Genomic DNA, 15092 nt, shown 5'->3' on the forward strand with positions numbered 1-15092 from the left:
TGCAGTGGCGCAATCTCTGCTCACTGCAAGCTCCGCCTCCTGGGTTCGAGCCATTCTTCTGCCTCAGCCTCCCGAGTAGCTGGGACTACAGGCGCCCACCACCACGCCCGGCTAGTTTTTTGTATTTTTCGTAGAGACAGGGTTTTACCGTGTTAGCCAGGATTGTCCCGATCTCCTGACCTCATGATCCGCCTGCCTCGGCCTCCCAAAGTGCTGAGATTACAGGTGTGAGCCACCGCGCCTGGCTAATTTTTTTTTGTATTTTGAGTAGAGACGGGGTTTCTCCATGTTGGTCAGGCTGGTCTCGAACTCCCGACCTCAGGTGATCCACTTTCCTTGGCCTCCTAAAGTGCTGGGATTACAGCTGTACATTTCTTTAGGACTGCAGTTGCTGCATTGTGTCAGGGTGATCTGCTTGCCTGTGATCCCCACCATTAACTGCCTTTACTGTCAGGTACTCATTCATCATTTGTATCCCCGAAGTCCAGCACATGGTAGGTGCTTGGTCAGTGTGTCATGACTGAATGATGAACGTCCATGAGCTATGTAAAGATTAGCGTGAGAGCAAATCTTCTCCAGTAACTTCTTCCAACATTTACTGAGACTAATCACAACTTCCTTATCCCCTCAAAAGATCTCATGGGGTCTTTCTCCTCTTCTCTGATTTAAGCGATGCTACCTTTAGAAATCTGTGGTTACGGCCAGGCACAGTGGCTCAGGCGTGTAATCCCAGCACTTTAGGAGGCCGAGGCGGGCAGATCACCTGAGGTCGGGAGTTCAAGACCAGCCTGAACAACATGGAGAAACCCCATTTCTATTAAAAATACAAAATTAGCCGGGCACAGTGGCGCATGCCTGTAATCCCAGCTACTCGGGAGGCTGAGGCAGGAGAATCGCTTGAACCCGGGAGGCAAAGGTTGCAGTGAGCTGAGATTGCACCATTGCACTTCAGCATGGGCAACAAGAGCGACACTCTGTTTCAAAAAGAAAGAAAGAGAGGAGATAGAGAGAAAGAAAGGAAAAGAGAGAGAGAAAGAAAAGAAAGAAAGGAAAGAAAGAAAGAAAGAAATTTGTGTTACTCGCAGAAGCTGACCCAGCCTGGCTGGGTCAATGACTAGTAGTATCTTCAATTTATGTTACAGATCATGACCAGGCACTGGGGAGCTGGGAGTAGGCTTATGAGGTGGCTGTTGTCTCTGACCCTTGCAGGTATGAGACAAGACTTTATGAGGATTGGTGCCAGACGGTATCGGAGAAGTCACAGTACAATCTTTCCCAACCACTTCTGAAACGTGACCCAGAGACGAAGGAGATCACTGTCAACTTTAACCCACAGGTCAGTCGGCTGACAGTAGCTCTCTTTAGGGTGCCTGAAGAGTTTCTTTGAACTCTGCTGATTTCAAAGGCGTAAAGACTTTTTTTTTTTTTTTTTTTTTGAGACGGAGTTTTACTCTTGTCGCCCAGGCTAGAGTGCAGTGGCACAATCTGAGCTCACTACAACCCCTGCCTCCTGGGTTCAAGTGATTCTTCTGCCTCAGCCTCCCAGCATAAAGACTTTTTATAAGAACATGCAAAAGATGCTCAAAATAATTCGTACCCTGGATTTCTTTTTTGGGATGAATCCTGGGGCATAGTGTTTTATTAAGTTGTCCATGTTCACATTTTTCACTACGGTTGCTCAATATATTTGCTTTGATTTTGCACAACAGGAAATACTACAAAAGATCACCAATCATTTAGTAACAAACATAGCCCAATGGGCCTACCTTGAATACTTACTGTGTCTGAAGGCCATTGACTAGATGCTGGAGGGCCAACCGAGAGCGTATAAGACTTGGCTCCTGCCCTCAAAGAACCCACGGTCTAGTTGGAGGTCACAACCTTAACATGCAAAATTTTATCTTCACTAGATGGCATATGGTAAATTCCAGAGAAGTGGCTTTGGAAATAAGACTCAAATTAGTGGTTCTCAACTGGTGGTGATTTTGTCCTCCTGGAAACATTTTTGTTTGTCAAACTAGGCGGGAGTGCCAGTGGCATTCAGTAGATAGATATCGGGGACGCTGCTAAACTTCCTGCAATGCACAGGACTGTATACCACCACAGAGTTACTTGTCCAGACATGTCAATAGTGCTGAGGTTGAGAAACTTTTAGGTGATCAGAAGAGTGGAAGACCAGTGGGGACCATAGGAGCCCCAGAAAGTTTAATGCTGGAGAAAAATGATAACTAAAGGTTAGTTTGTATCAAAAATAATATTACTCAGGTTGAAAAAAACTGTATTGGTCACACTAAGCTAAAAGCAGTCACCTACAGCTGCTTTGATGGTGTATGCTCGAGGAATGCGCTATAGATTGAGCTGAAAACCAAGCTGATGGCATATTGGTGTCTTTCAAGAAAATTGCAATTTAAGTAGAACATCGCTTCCTCCTCTGCAATCAAAGTCAACAAGGAATTTAGAGAATTCATGTCTTCACTTTGGCAAGACATGAGTCTGTTTAACTTACTGAACTCCTTGGATCAATTTCATTGGCATTCACTGTGAGCAATATTGAATATTAAATGCCTAAAGAGATGAATATCTGGATTACCAAGTAGGCTGCTGTCTCCATGTTGTAATATAATAATTAAGCCCTTGAGATAAGTCCTCGGTATAAGATATGTTACTATATAGTAATTAAGTCCTTGGTATATAACCATACTTGGTCATGTATTGAAGATGGACCAGCCTCTGTATACTCCAAGGACAAGGACCTTATCTGCCTTAATGTGTAACACATAGGGCATACTTTATAGATGTTTGCAGGCCATAGAAGGGAAAGGAGGGAGGAGAGAAGAAAAAAGGGGGTAGGGATAAATATTAATACCTAAACTATAATGTGAGTTGATGGGGGACAACTACAAGCTTAACAAGTCAAAGAAGAACACGATCACCCCTTGACATACAACTTCAAGCAATGTGGCCAAAGCTGGGCTATTAAGAATGAACAGGGCTGGGCGTGGTGGCTCACATCTATAATCCCAGGACTTTGGGAGGCTGAGGCGAGCGGATCACCTGAGGTCAGGAGTTCAAGACGAGCCTGACCGACATGGAGAAACCCCATCTCTACTAAAAATACAAAAAATTAGCCAGGTGTGGTGGCACATGCCTGTAATCCCAGCTACTCAGGAGGCTGAGGCAGGAGAACTGCTTGAACCTAGGAGGTGGAGGTTGCAGTGAGCCGAGATTGCACCATTGCTCTCCAGCCTAGGCAACAAGAGTGAAACTCCATCTCAAAAAAAAAAAAAAGAATGAACAGTAACACACTTATCTTATTAGTCTAGAGGCACATGATCAGAAATTTGCCCCTCTGGGGACAGGATAAGAATCGTATAGGTTAATTTTTTCAAATTTATGTAAATCATTTAAATTATTTTAAATGTCTTATTGTTGGGCATTTACATCATTTTACAGTTTCATCAGTCTATATTTCATTGATTCTAGGAGGCATCTTTTTACATATTTATATCTCTGAAATTCGCATGTTTGTAGTTTAATAGACTGCATGTTTTTCTTTTTTCTTTGGTTGCATATAAAATAATAGTGAATCTTACAATTGATGACATCTTAAATTGGATAAAGCATGGTATAAATAATGCTACAACAAATATCCCTAGTTTTTATTGTATGCATTCCTGATTATTTCTTTAGGGTAAAAGTCCAGAAATTGAATTTCTGGGCTAACGGGCATTCACATTTTGAGACTTTTCATGTATATTATCAACTTGTTCTTTAGAAAGATGGAACTCAGTCATTTTCCTGCCAACAAGATACTGTTCATTTCTTCAAATAGTTTCCAGACTCTTGAACTAAAAGAAAAAAATCTCAATGTTGTTCAATTTGCATTTATTTGATTACTAGTAAATGTGAATTTTTATCACATATTCATTACTCATGTATATTTATTCTTTGAATTGCTTGTTCATGTCCTTTGCCCATTTGCTAGTGGAAGTACCCTCTCTTCCTGTGAATTTGTTAGGATAGTTAGGAAATATGTGACAGATACTAAGAAATCTGCTCCAAAAATTTTGCCAGTTTAAATGGCCAAATATGTTGGCCATTTTATGTTGATATTTTATGTGCAAAAGTTCTTATGTTTTATTTTGTGGTTTTATGTTTGGAATGACTTTCTCTACTTCCCTATTATATTAATAGCCCCACATCTTTTCTTTTAATTATTTTCTTTTCACTTTTTACAGTTAAATTATTAATATCTATCTTGAGCTAAAACTAGAAGACTGAGTCCATTTCCCCACAAAATGGTTAGCATTTGTCTGAATACTGAGTAGGGTTTGCCCACTAGCAATAAAGAATTGACCCAGAGTACTGGAAGGAGAGCTAGGAGCCAGGTGTCTTTATATGAGGGGAGATAGGGAGAACCTGGGGCCGTCTGTTCATCACTTGTACCTATGCCCATCAGTCCTCATGGGTTCAGACAGAAACATCAATAAATAAGGAAGGATGAAGAAGAGAGTGCCTGGAAACCCTGTTGTTTCATTGGACAAATCTTTCTGCTTGGCTTCTCACTTCTTCAGTTGCTGCTGAATTTGGGACCCCACAGAAGTTCAACGCAGCCTGGATGAGTTCCATTTCCTGAACCCCTAGCATGTTAAGACACAAGGAAATGCCAGCAGAGAGTTACAGAAGTTGTGGGATATTCCAAATGATTACATTGAATAACTAAAGTTTTATTATGGGCACCTCTTCTCAATCCTGCCAGTGTCTCGCTATGACTGTTTCATTTGGAGAGAATGCCAGTCTGAACTTGAGGCTTCTCATGAATGTTGGTAGCCCAGGCCAGATGATTCTCCTCCTTTAGACCACCACCCTTGGATGGGAACTGGCTGGGCCAGCAGGAGCCCATCATTTCTGCAGCCACATTGTCCAAAGCACAGAAGGCAGAGCCCTCCCCTGCTACCGCTCTTGTCTCTGTTCTCAGGTTTTCCTCTTTATGATTTACAGATTTAGGAGCCTTGTTTTTTTGTGAGACATCTTCCTTCGCCTGATACTTGATTTTCCTTTTCTGAGACTAGATTTAAGAAACTGATAGGAGCAGAACTTAAGAAGAGACCCAGAAGATCTTTGGGGCCTCCTGGGACTGTCCAGTCCTTGACCGATGCTGCAGATTATTCATTATCATTGAACGACAGACACTTATGTTGCTTCTTTTCTCCAGCTGATTTCAGTGCTGAAAGAAATGAGCTATCTTGAACCCAGAGAGATGAAACACATCCCTGAGACAGCAGCAGCCATGTTCTCCTCCAGGGATTTCTATCGGCAGCTTGTGGCTAATTTAGAGTTGATGGCAAATTGGTACAACAAGGTTATGAAAACTCCGCTGGAGGTGGAATTTCCATTAGTGGAGGAAGAGCTGCAAAATATTGATCTCCGCCTCAGAGCAGCAGAGGAGACTTTGAACTGGAAAACAGAAGGTAACAGGGCACCATCTGAAATCTGACAAAAACATGGAGATTCAAGGATCTAATAAAGTTCATAGAACCTCCAATTATTCCCTGGTAATCTTATTTGGGGTTGAAACATAAGCCTGTATTCTCCTTTGACACATATCCGAGCAGAGAAGGCAAGAAGTGTTGGTATTCCTTTTTTTCCTTCTCTATGGATATAGCTAATAAATTTAGAAAACCTTGCTGCCATGCACGTTGGGAGGCTCAGAGGTTGCGTAAGATCTCCTACAGTCTCCAGCATATATTGGGTGCTCCATGAGTGAGACCTCTTACTATATTATCTTTGTTATTTAATTTTCTTAAGTAGATTGTAAGCATCTTAAAGCAGTATGCATTGACTTCTCTCGTATCTCTCAATTCAATACACTTTCATTGGCTGATTAATATGTGCAGGGTACTGTGTGACAAATTAGATTTGAGGTGTGTGGGACATGGTCTCTACCCTCAAAGAGCTCACATTTAGTGGGGACAACAGACAGATATACAACATAAGTTATATGGAGCCATATGAAAAGCCGTCATAGAGTTAAAAATAAACTATGATGAATAACAGGAGAGGGATTCAGAGGACGGAATCACAGGACGGAATCAGGAGAGGGAGATTAATTCAAATTAGGGTCCTCAGAAGGGTTAAAGTTTGAAAAAAAAAGATTACAGTTGACTCATGAAAGTCTTAGAATGCCATATTAAACAAGTTACTACTTTATTTCATTTACAAGAGGAAAAGACATTTTCAAAATTTAACAAGATGAAAGTGCTTAAAACATTAAAGGAAAGATTAACTCAAATAAGGTCATCAAGTCTCACTGGTATTTGGATATAAAATTGTATCCCCTAGCAGCTGTACCAACTTTTGTGTGCTTCGTAAGTAAGCATTACCTCTTTCTCTTCCTCCATAATCAGGATCATGGTAAGGGTTGGCTTTTTTTTTTTTTTTTTTTTTTTTTGAGACAGATTCTCACTCTGTCGCCCAGGCTGGAGTGCAGTGGCACAATCTCGGCTCACTGCAAGCTCTGCCTCCAGTGTTCACGCCATTCTCCTGCCTCAGCCTCCTGAGTAGCTGGGACTACAGGCGCCTGCCACTGCGCCCGGCTAATTTTTTGTATTTTTAGTAGAGACGGGGTTTCACCGTGTTAGCCAGGATGGTCTCGATCTGACCTCGTGGTCCGCCTGCCTCGGCCTCCCAAAGTGCTGGGATTACAGGCGTGAGCCACCGCGCCCGGCCAGGGTTGGCTTTTTAATACAACTAGGAGGGAGAATATTCTGATGATAATGAAGTTACTTGTGTAGAAAAGTCTTATAACACTCACAAGTATTAAATCCCTATCTTTCATAGCAACTAGCCCTTTAGCTATGCCACTGCAGGCTATTTCAATTAATTATGTTTCTTTTGGGGAACAGGCATTTGCGATTATGTCACTCAAATCACCAGCAGTATTCATGATCTTGAACAAAGAATTCAGAAAACTAAAGACAATGTGGAAGAGATCCAAAACATCATGAAAACATGGGTGGCTCCAATATTTAAGAGAAAAGATGGAAAAAGGGAATCTCTCCTTTCTCTGGATGATCAGCATGATCGAATGGAAAAATATTACAATCTCATCAAGGAATCTGGCCTTAAGATCCACGCCCTTGTTCAGGTAATAACCCAGCCACTCAGGCGCACATACTACGAGTTTAGGGAAAGCATCAAAAAGTGTGTTTGGATGCAATATGTGATTAGGACAGTCAATAAGTGCAGTGTCTTCTGAAGTCAAGGATAGAAGTTTAGGCTGATAGCAAAAGACTAAAGCTAATAGATTGGGCAAATGAAAAGTTGCATTTTGGTAACAATGTGTTGAAATTCTTACTACCTTCGTGGTGACAACACTTAATTGTCACATGACTTCGGTCTCACACCTACCCCCAAGGGAACAGAAGAAGATGACGAGGGCAGAATCCCAAATTATCCACTGCACTAACCACCCCCATCCCAGCTTGCCCACACAACATACTGTGGTCCTCCAGCATCATCCCTATAACCCAGCTCCGTAGAGCCTAAAGAAATGAAAGACTACCATGGTGTCCCTAACTGTGTGTGATAAGAGGAAAAAATGCAGAGTGCTACACTTCATGCTGTAAAGCTCTGCCCTGCATTAGTGGTCAGGGAAACTTCATGTCCCATCATCAAAGACTAAAGCTTCCTTGTGAACAATGGGAAAGGATTATAAATGGCCACCAGTTCCAGCCCTACGCAAGTAGCCATAGGGCCATGTCTGACAAGTTGACTCCTGTGGAAAGTCACAAGTGAATCACAGTTGTTATCTGTGGATTTTCTGTGGTTTGAAGCACAATAAAAATGTTGAGCCTTAGGCACTAATGATTACCAGAATTAAGATAATTATCCCAATTTTGTCTTTGAGAGTAAAGAGCCCCTCAAGTTGAAGAGTCCCTCAAGTTGATTTAATTTTTAACCCCTTCTGTCCCCACATCCAGTAAATCAGTAGCTGTTGTAGAACCCAGGCATCCGCTTTTCATTCATCTTTCTTTCATCCAACTGTTCGTTCATCCACTCATTCACCCATCCATGCATCAGCTGTATTTCCATAGCTGTCCTGGGGCACTATATCGAATACCAAGAAAACGTAAGATATAGTCTTCGCTTTGAGGTAGAAGAAAACCATCAAGCAAAAAAAGAAATTACTTAAGATTTTAAAAGTTTAAAATCTATCTATCATCCATCTATCATCTATGTATCTATCTATTGATCTATCACCTATCTATGTGATGAAAAATGCTCAAATCCATGCTCTTGAAAGTCAGAATGAGAAAAAATTCAGAGAGTTAAATCTCAAAATCAGTGAAACAAGCACAGTGACCTAGAAAAAAGTACCTATTGTAACGTTTTAATTATCCAGGGGTCAACCAGGAAATAACCAAAAATGGCCACAAGCCAAAATACTTATCACAAAAGTCTCTAAAAGTTCAGACACTTTAATAATAATTCTTATTATAACATAATAATAGTAGTTGATATTTAGCTAGTGTCTACCATACACTACCATACAGTGCCAGGCACTGTCCTAAGCACTGTCCATTTCGCGTAATTCTCATGAAAATCAGATACTTTCATTATCATTTTATTGATAAGAAAACGAAGGCACAGAGAGGCTAAATTAATTGTCTATAGCTGCCCAGTTAATAGGAGGCAGAGCTGTCTGACTGTAGCTCTGCATTTATCCAATACATTACACGACCTCCAGGGTAGTCATAAAGGTCCCTTAGGTCAAATACAAAACTTAGTAATTAGGCCTTAAGTAATGTTTACCTTTTGATAATTTAAATATTTTTAGACAAAAACCACTGAACAGAAACTCCACGAACAGAAGAAATTTTTATCTTTTTCTGCTAATTGGTACATAGGCACCCATCACCCGAGCAGTGTACACTGTACACAATGTGTAGTCTTTTACCCTCACCCCCCTCCCACCCTTTCCAAAGTCCATTGTATCTATCCTTCTTATGCCTTTGCCTCCTCATAGTTTGGCTCCCACTTATGAGTGAGAACATACAATGTTTGGTTTTCCATTCCTGAGTTACTTCACTTAGAATAATGGTCTCCAATTCCACCCAGGTTGCTGCAAATGCCATTATTTCATTCCTTTTCGTGGCTGACTAGCATTCCATGGTGTGTGTGTGTGTGTGTGTGTGTGTGTGTGTGTGTGTGTGTATGTATGTGTGTGTATACAGAATTAGATAAAGGATAAAAATTTAGAGAAAAAGATAAAAATTTCTTCTGTTCATGGAGCTTCTGTTCCATGGTTTTTGCCTAAAAATATTTAAATTATCAAAAGGCAAACATTATTTAAGGCCTAATTACTAAGTTTTGTATTTGACCTAAGGGACCTTTATGACTGCCCTGGAGGTTGTGTAATATATTGGATAAATGCAGAGCTACAGTCATATATGTATACACACACACACACACACACACACACACACACACCATGGAATGCTACTCAGCCAGGAAAAGGAATGAAATAATGGCATTTGCAGCAACCTGGATGGAATTGGAGACCATTATTCTAAGTGAAGTAACTCAGGAATGGAAAACCAAACATTGTATGTTCTCACTCATAAGTGGGAGCTAAACTATGAGGAGGCAAAGGCATAAGAATGATACAATGGATTTTGGGGACTCAGAGGAAAGGGTGGGAGATATATATATATATACACACACACACACATAGACACACACACACACACACACATATACGTATCACAATTTCTTTATCCACTCGTTGATTGATGGGCATTTGGGCTGGTTCCATATTTTTGCAATTGCAAATTGTACTGCTATAAACAGGCCTGTGCCAAGTATCTTTTTCATATAATGACTTCTTTTCCTCCGGGTAGATACCCAGTAGTGGGATCGCTGGGTCAAATGGTAGTTCTACTTTTAGTTCTTTCAGGAATCTCCACACTGTTTTTCATAGTGGTTGTGCTAGTTTACATTCCCATCAGCAGTGTAAAAGTGTTCCCTTTTCATCACATCTACACCACCATCTGTTTTTTTTTATTTGTTTGGTTATGGCCATTCATGCAGGAGTAAGGTGGTATTGCATTGTGGTTTTGATTTGCATTTCCCTGATCATTAGTGATGTTGAGGATTTTTTCATATATTTGTTGGCCATTTGTTTATCTTCTTTTGAGAATTGTCTATTCGCATCTTTAGCACACTTTTTGATGGAATTGTTTGTTCTTTTCTTGCTGATTTGCTATAACTTGATTTTTAAAACAGTGTAACCCAATAACTGTCTGTCACTAATTATTCTTCTATGATATCATGTGTAATGTTTAATTGTGTGGATGCACCAGGATTTGACTAACTCATCCCACTGTTGCATATTTGGGTGCAGTTGGTTATTCACTTATTAAAGTTGTAGTATAATATACATGCAGTACAATGTACAGACAAAAAGTATACATAGAGCTCAGTGAATTTTTACAAATGTATACACTCAGGTAACTACACAATACAAAACATTTGCTATCACCCTAGAAAGTTCACCTGTCACTCTTTCCAGTCAATACATCCCCATTCTCCTGCCAGCCTCAATCACTGATCAGTTTTCTGTCAATATAGAGTAAATTTGTCTTTTCCTGTAAATGGAATTACATAGCATGTTCTCTTTTGTGTCTGCCTTTTTTAAAACTTAACCTAGTGTTATTGAGATTTATCCATATTGTTGCATTTATTTCGAGTCTAATTCTTTTTATTGCTAGAATTCCATCGTATGAATATAACAGAATTCGTTCATCCAGTCCCCTAATGATGGTCTTTGAGTTATTTCTAGTTTCTATTATAAATAAAGCTTGTATGTACAGTCTGATATAAGTTATTCCATGGACATATGTTTTCATTTCTCTTGGGAATTGCAGGGTCATCAGTAGGCATATGTTTAATGTTTGTAAGTAATAGCCCAGCAGTTTTCAAAAGTGATTGTGTAATTTATACTCCCAGTGGCAGTGTAATAAAGTTCAGTTGCCCTACCTCTTCACCAAATTGTGGGTTTATGTTGTGGGTCTTTTAAATTTTTACCATTTTAGTTAGTGTGTTTTGGTATCTCACTGAAATTTTAATTTGTCTTTCCCTGAAGATTTATACTTCTGAATATTTTTTCATATGCTGATTGGCCAATTATATGAATTCTTCTATAAAGTGTCTAAGTGTTTTTCTCATTTTAAATTGGATTGTTTGTAGTTCTAGGAATCCTTTACAGCTTCTGGTTACACATCTTTTGACAGATATGTGTATTGTGAATATCTTCTCCAAATTGTTGGTTTCCTTATTTTCTTATTGATATATTTTGATAAGAAATAGTTTTAAATTTTCATGTAGTGTGATTTCCCTTTTTTCCTCTTGTGGTTAGTACTTTTGGGTCCTAAGGAAACTATCTACTCCAAAGATTGCAAAGATATTCTTTTGTATTTTTTCTTTTAGAAGCTTTACAGTTTTAACTTTTTTATTCAGGAGTATTATCTATCTTGAATTAATTTTTGTTTAGGAGGTTACAGGAGTTGAGTCCATTGTTTTCCATATTAACATCTGATTGTTTCCATACTATTACAAAATAACTTTCCTTTTTGAATTGTTTGGCACCTTTGTTGAAAATTGATTAATTGTATAAAATATTAATATAAAATATATATGGTAGAAAATATCAATGCCACTTGTTCTTGATTATTGATCAAGAGAAAATTGATTATTAGTAAGTCTGAAAATCAGGTTCTATATGTCCTGCAATTTCGTTTTTCCTTTTCAAGGTCACTTTGACTAGTATAAGTTCTTTACATATCCACATAAATTTTAGATTCAGCCTGCCAATTTCTAGGGGGAAAAAAGCTAGATGTGATTTTGATTGAGATTACATTAAATCTGTAGATTAATTTGTGGAAAATAAAGACCTTAACAATATTGAATTTAGCAATTCATGAACACGGCATATCTCTTCCCTTAGTTAAGTCTCTAATTTTTCTCTGCAATACTTTGTAGTTTTAGTGTAGAAGTCTCACACATTTTCCATTAAATCTAGCACTAAGTTTTTTGTGTTTGCAGTTCTATAATAAATGGAATTGTTTTATTAATTTTATTTGCCAATTACTATCAGGTAGTGTATAAAAGCATCATTGATTTTTACATTTTGATATTATATTCTGTGATCTTTCTAAATTTATTAGATGTAGTAATTGCTTTGTAAATTTAGGATGATGATCTATGTAAATAAGTCATTTGCAAATAGAGACAATATTACCTCTTTATTTCCAATTTTTTTTTGTCTTTTTTTTTCTTTTTGGCCTTATTGCTCTGGCTACAACCTTCAGTATAATGTTGAAGTGGTGAGAGTAGAAATGCTCGCCTCATTTCCAATTATATGGAGACACATTTGGTAATTCACCATTAAATTTTTAGCTGTAGGGTTTTGTGGATGTTCTTTATCAGACACAGGAAGACCCCTTTTATTCCTAGTTGGCTAAAAGAGTTTCATCGTGATTTAACATCAAATTTTATCACATGATTTCTCTACATCTCCTGAGGTAGTTATATAATTTTACTCCTTTTTTCTGTTAATGGGCACATTGTCCTTTTTTTTTTTTTTCAATGTTAAACCCAAATTTGCATTTCTGAGATAAGTGCACTCGGTCATGTCATATTAATCTTTTCGTGTATTATAGAATTTGCTTTGATAATTTTAAAAGATTTTTGTACATGTGTTTAAGAATGACATTTATCTTCTACTTTTATTTTCTTTTGATGTTCTTGTTTCGGTGTTAAGAGTATGCTAGCCTTATAAAATGAGTTGGGAAGTATTTCCTCTTTTATTTTCTGAAAAAGTTTGTGGAAGGTTGGTCTTAACTCAACCTTAAACGTGTGATAGAATTCACCAGGGAGTACTTCTGGACATGGATGTTTCTTTTGGGGAAAGTGTTTGATAATTATTTCTTAGATAGATGAAAGACTATTTAGATTTTTTGCCTAACACCTTTATTAGTTTTTGCAAGTTGTTTTTTTCTACAAACGTTTTCATTTTATCTAAGTTATAAAACTTACTGGCAAAAAAATTGTTCATAATTATTTCTTTTATCATTTTGTGTTGGCAGAAGAGCTGAGGCAGGGCTTGCTTGTCTGACATAATGTAAAAGAGTCTTGGAACATGTCCTGTGTCCGGGGTCTAAAACCCCTTGCGGCCTATGGAACACCAAGCTCTGTGCCAAAGGGTGGAAGGCTGCCCTGCCGCACTACAATCTAAGCCCAGGGCATAAAGCCCCTTGTGGCTGGGAGAGAACCCAGGCTTCAGGGCATAAAACCCCTTATAGCCTCTGGAATGTGTCCAGACTCACTGGCCCCTTGCTCCTTGCTCTCTCAAGATCATAAATTCATTGTATCTTGAATTAGAAGAACCTGTTTTCCCTTATCTCAAGTAGCAGAGCATTTGCTAAACCGTCACAGCTACGCTTGATGCACCGCTACCTTTCTATCCTCACATCCTCATCTGTCTACTCCTACATCAGCACGTCCTCACCACCTGCTTCTTTGTTCGATTACCAATAAATAGTGTGGGCTCCCAGAGCTCAGGGCCTTCACAGCCTCCAAACTGGCGTTGGCCCCCTGGAGCCACTCTATGTACTCTTAACTTGTCTTATCTCATTCCTTTGACTCCACTGGACTTCGTAGCCCCCACGACCTGGTGTTGGGTCTGATCACCTCAACATTATGTGTCTATGGGATCTGTAGTGCTGCTTCCTTTTTCATTCCTAATATTGGCAATCTGTGACTTGTTTTTCTTGGTCAGTTTTGCTAGAGATTTTTTCTTTTTCTTAATTTTATAAATCCTTTCAAAGAACCAAATTTTGATTTTGCTAATTTTCTCTATTCATCTATTTTCTAGTTTATTAATTTATGTTTTTTATTATTTCATTCAAGTTATTTTAGGGTTAGTTGCTTATCTGTTTTTAGCCTCTTAGGGTATAAACTTAGGGTCTTGATTTTTAAGCCTTTCTCTCGAATATGGGCTGATGGTGATACTAGTTACCCTTTTAGTACTTTAGTTTCATTCTACAAATTTGATCTACCTCATTTGCATTATTATTCAGTTTTAAATGTTTCTTTTTTTTGAGAGAGTCTTGCTCTGTCCCCTAGGCTGGAGTGCAGAGGTACTGTCTCGACTTACTGCAACCTCCGCTTCCCAAGTTCAAGCGATTCTTGTGCTTCAGCCTCCCAAATGGCTGGGATTATAGGGATATGCCACCACACCCAGCTAATTTTTGAATTTTTGGTAGAGATGAGGTTTTGCCCTGTTGGCCAGGCTGGTCTGGAACTCCTGGCCTCAAATGATCCACCCGCCTCGACCTCCCAAAGTGCTGGGATTACAGGTGTGAGCTACCATGCCCAGCTCTTATTATAACTTCTTTTACTCAGTGGTCACTTTGAGGTTTGTTGTTTAATCTCCATATATTCAGAGCTTCTCTGGATATCTTTAAAACTTGATACCTAATTTAATTCTATTGTGCTCAGAGAAGACACTCTGTAAGCTTTCAGTCTTTGGGAATTTGCTGAGACTTGTTTCATGACCCAGAATATGTTCTATCTTACTGAGTGTTCCTTGGAGACTTGACAATAATGTTTATTCTTCTTTTGTTGGGGGTAGTGTTCTATAAATATGAATTAATTCAAAGCAATTGATAGCATTGTTGTGATCTTTTGCAGGCTATTTGTTCTATCAATTATTAAAGGTAGAGTGTTAAAATCTCCACTTACAATTTTGGATTTGTCTATTTCAATTTTAGTTCTCTTAAATTTTTTTGTCATTTGTTTGAAGTTCTGTTAAGTTCTGTTATAATAACTATAAATTTCACATTTATAATTATTATAAATGTAACATTTTATCACATTTATAATTATAAATGTGTAACATTTTATCACATTTATAATTATAAATGTAACATTTTACACATTTATAATTATTATAAATGTGTAATATTTTATCACTTTATAATTATTATAAATGTGTAACATTTTATCACATTTATAATTATTACAATTTC

At 38.4% G+C, this 15092-nt stretch overlaps 1 protein-coding gene across 1 annotated transcript in view; it reads left to right on the forward strand.

The window, feature by feature from the left end:
• DNAH9 (dynein axonemal heavy chain 9) overlaps positions 1–15092 on the forward strand; it is a 382482-nt gene that overhangs the window by 53308 nt on the left and 314082 nt on the right. The window contains exons 12-14 of the mRNA XM_024235511.3: positions 1210–1336; positions 5216–5471; positions 6906–7147. Of these exons, the coding sequence (XP_024091279.3) occupies positions 1210–1336; positions 5216–5471; positions 6906–7147 (625 nt within the window). The remainder of the gene's footprint in view (positions 1–1209; positions 1337–5215; positions 5472–6905; positions 7148–15092) is intronic.

This window comes from Pongo abelii, chromosome 19, assembly GCF_028885655.2.
Source record: "Pongo abelii isolate AG06213 chromosome 19, NHGRI_mPonAbe1-v2.0_pri, whole genome shotgun sequence".
Taxonomy (NCBI): Eukaryota; Metazoa; Chordata; class Mammalia; order Primates; family Hominidae; genus Pongo; species Pongo abelii.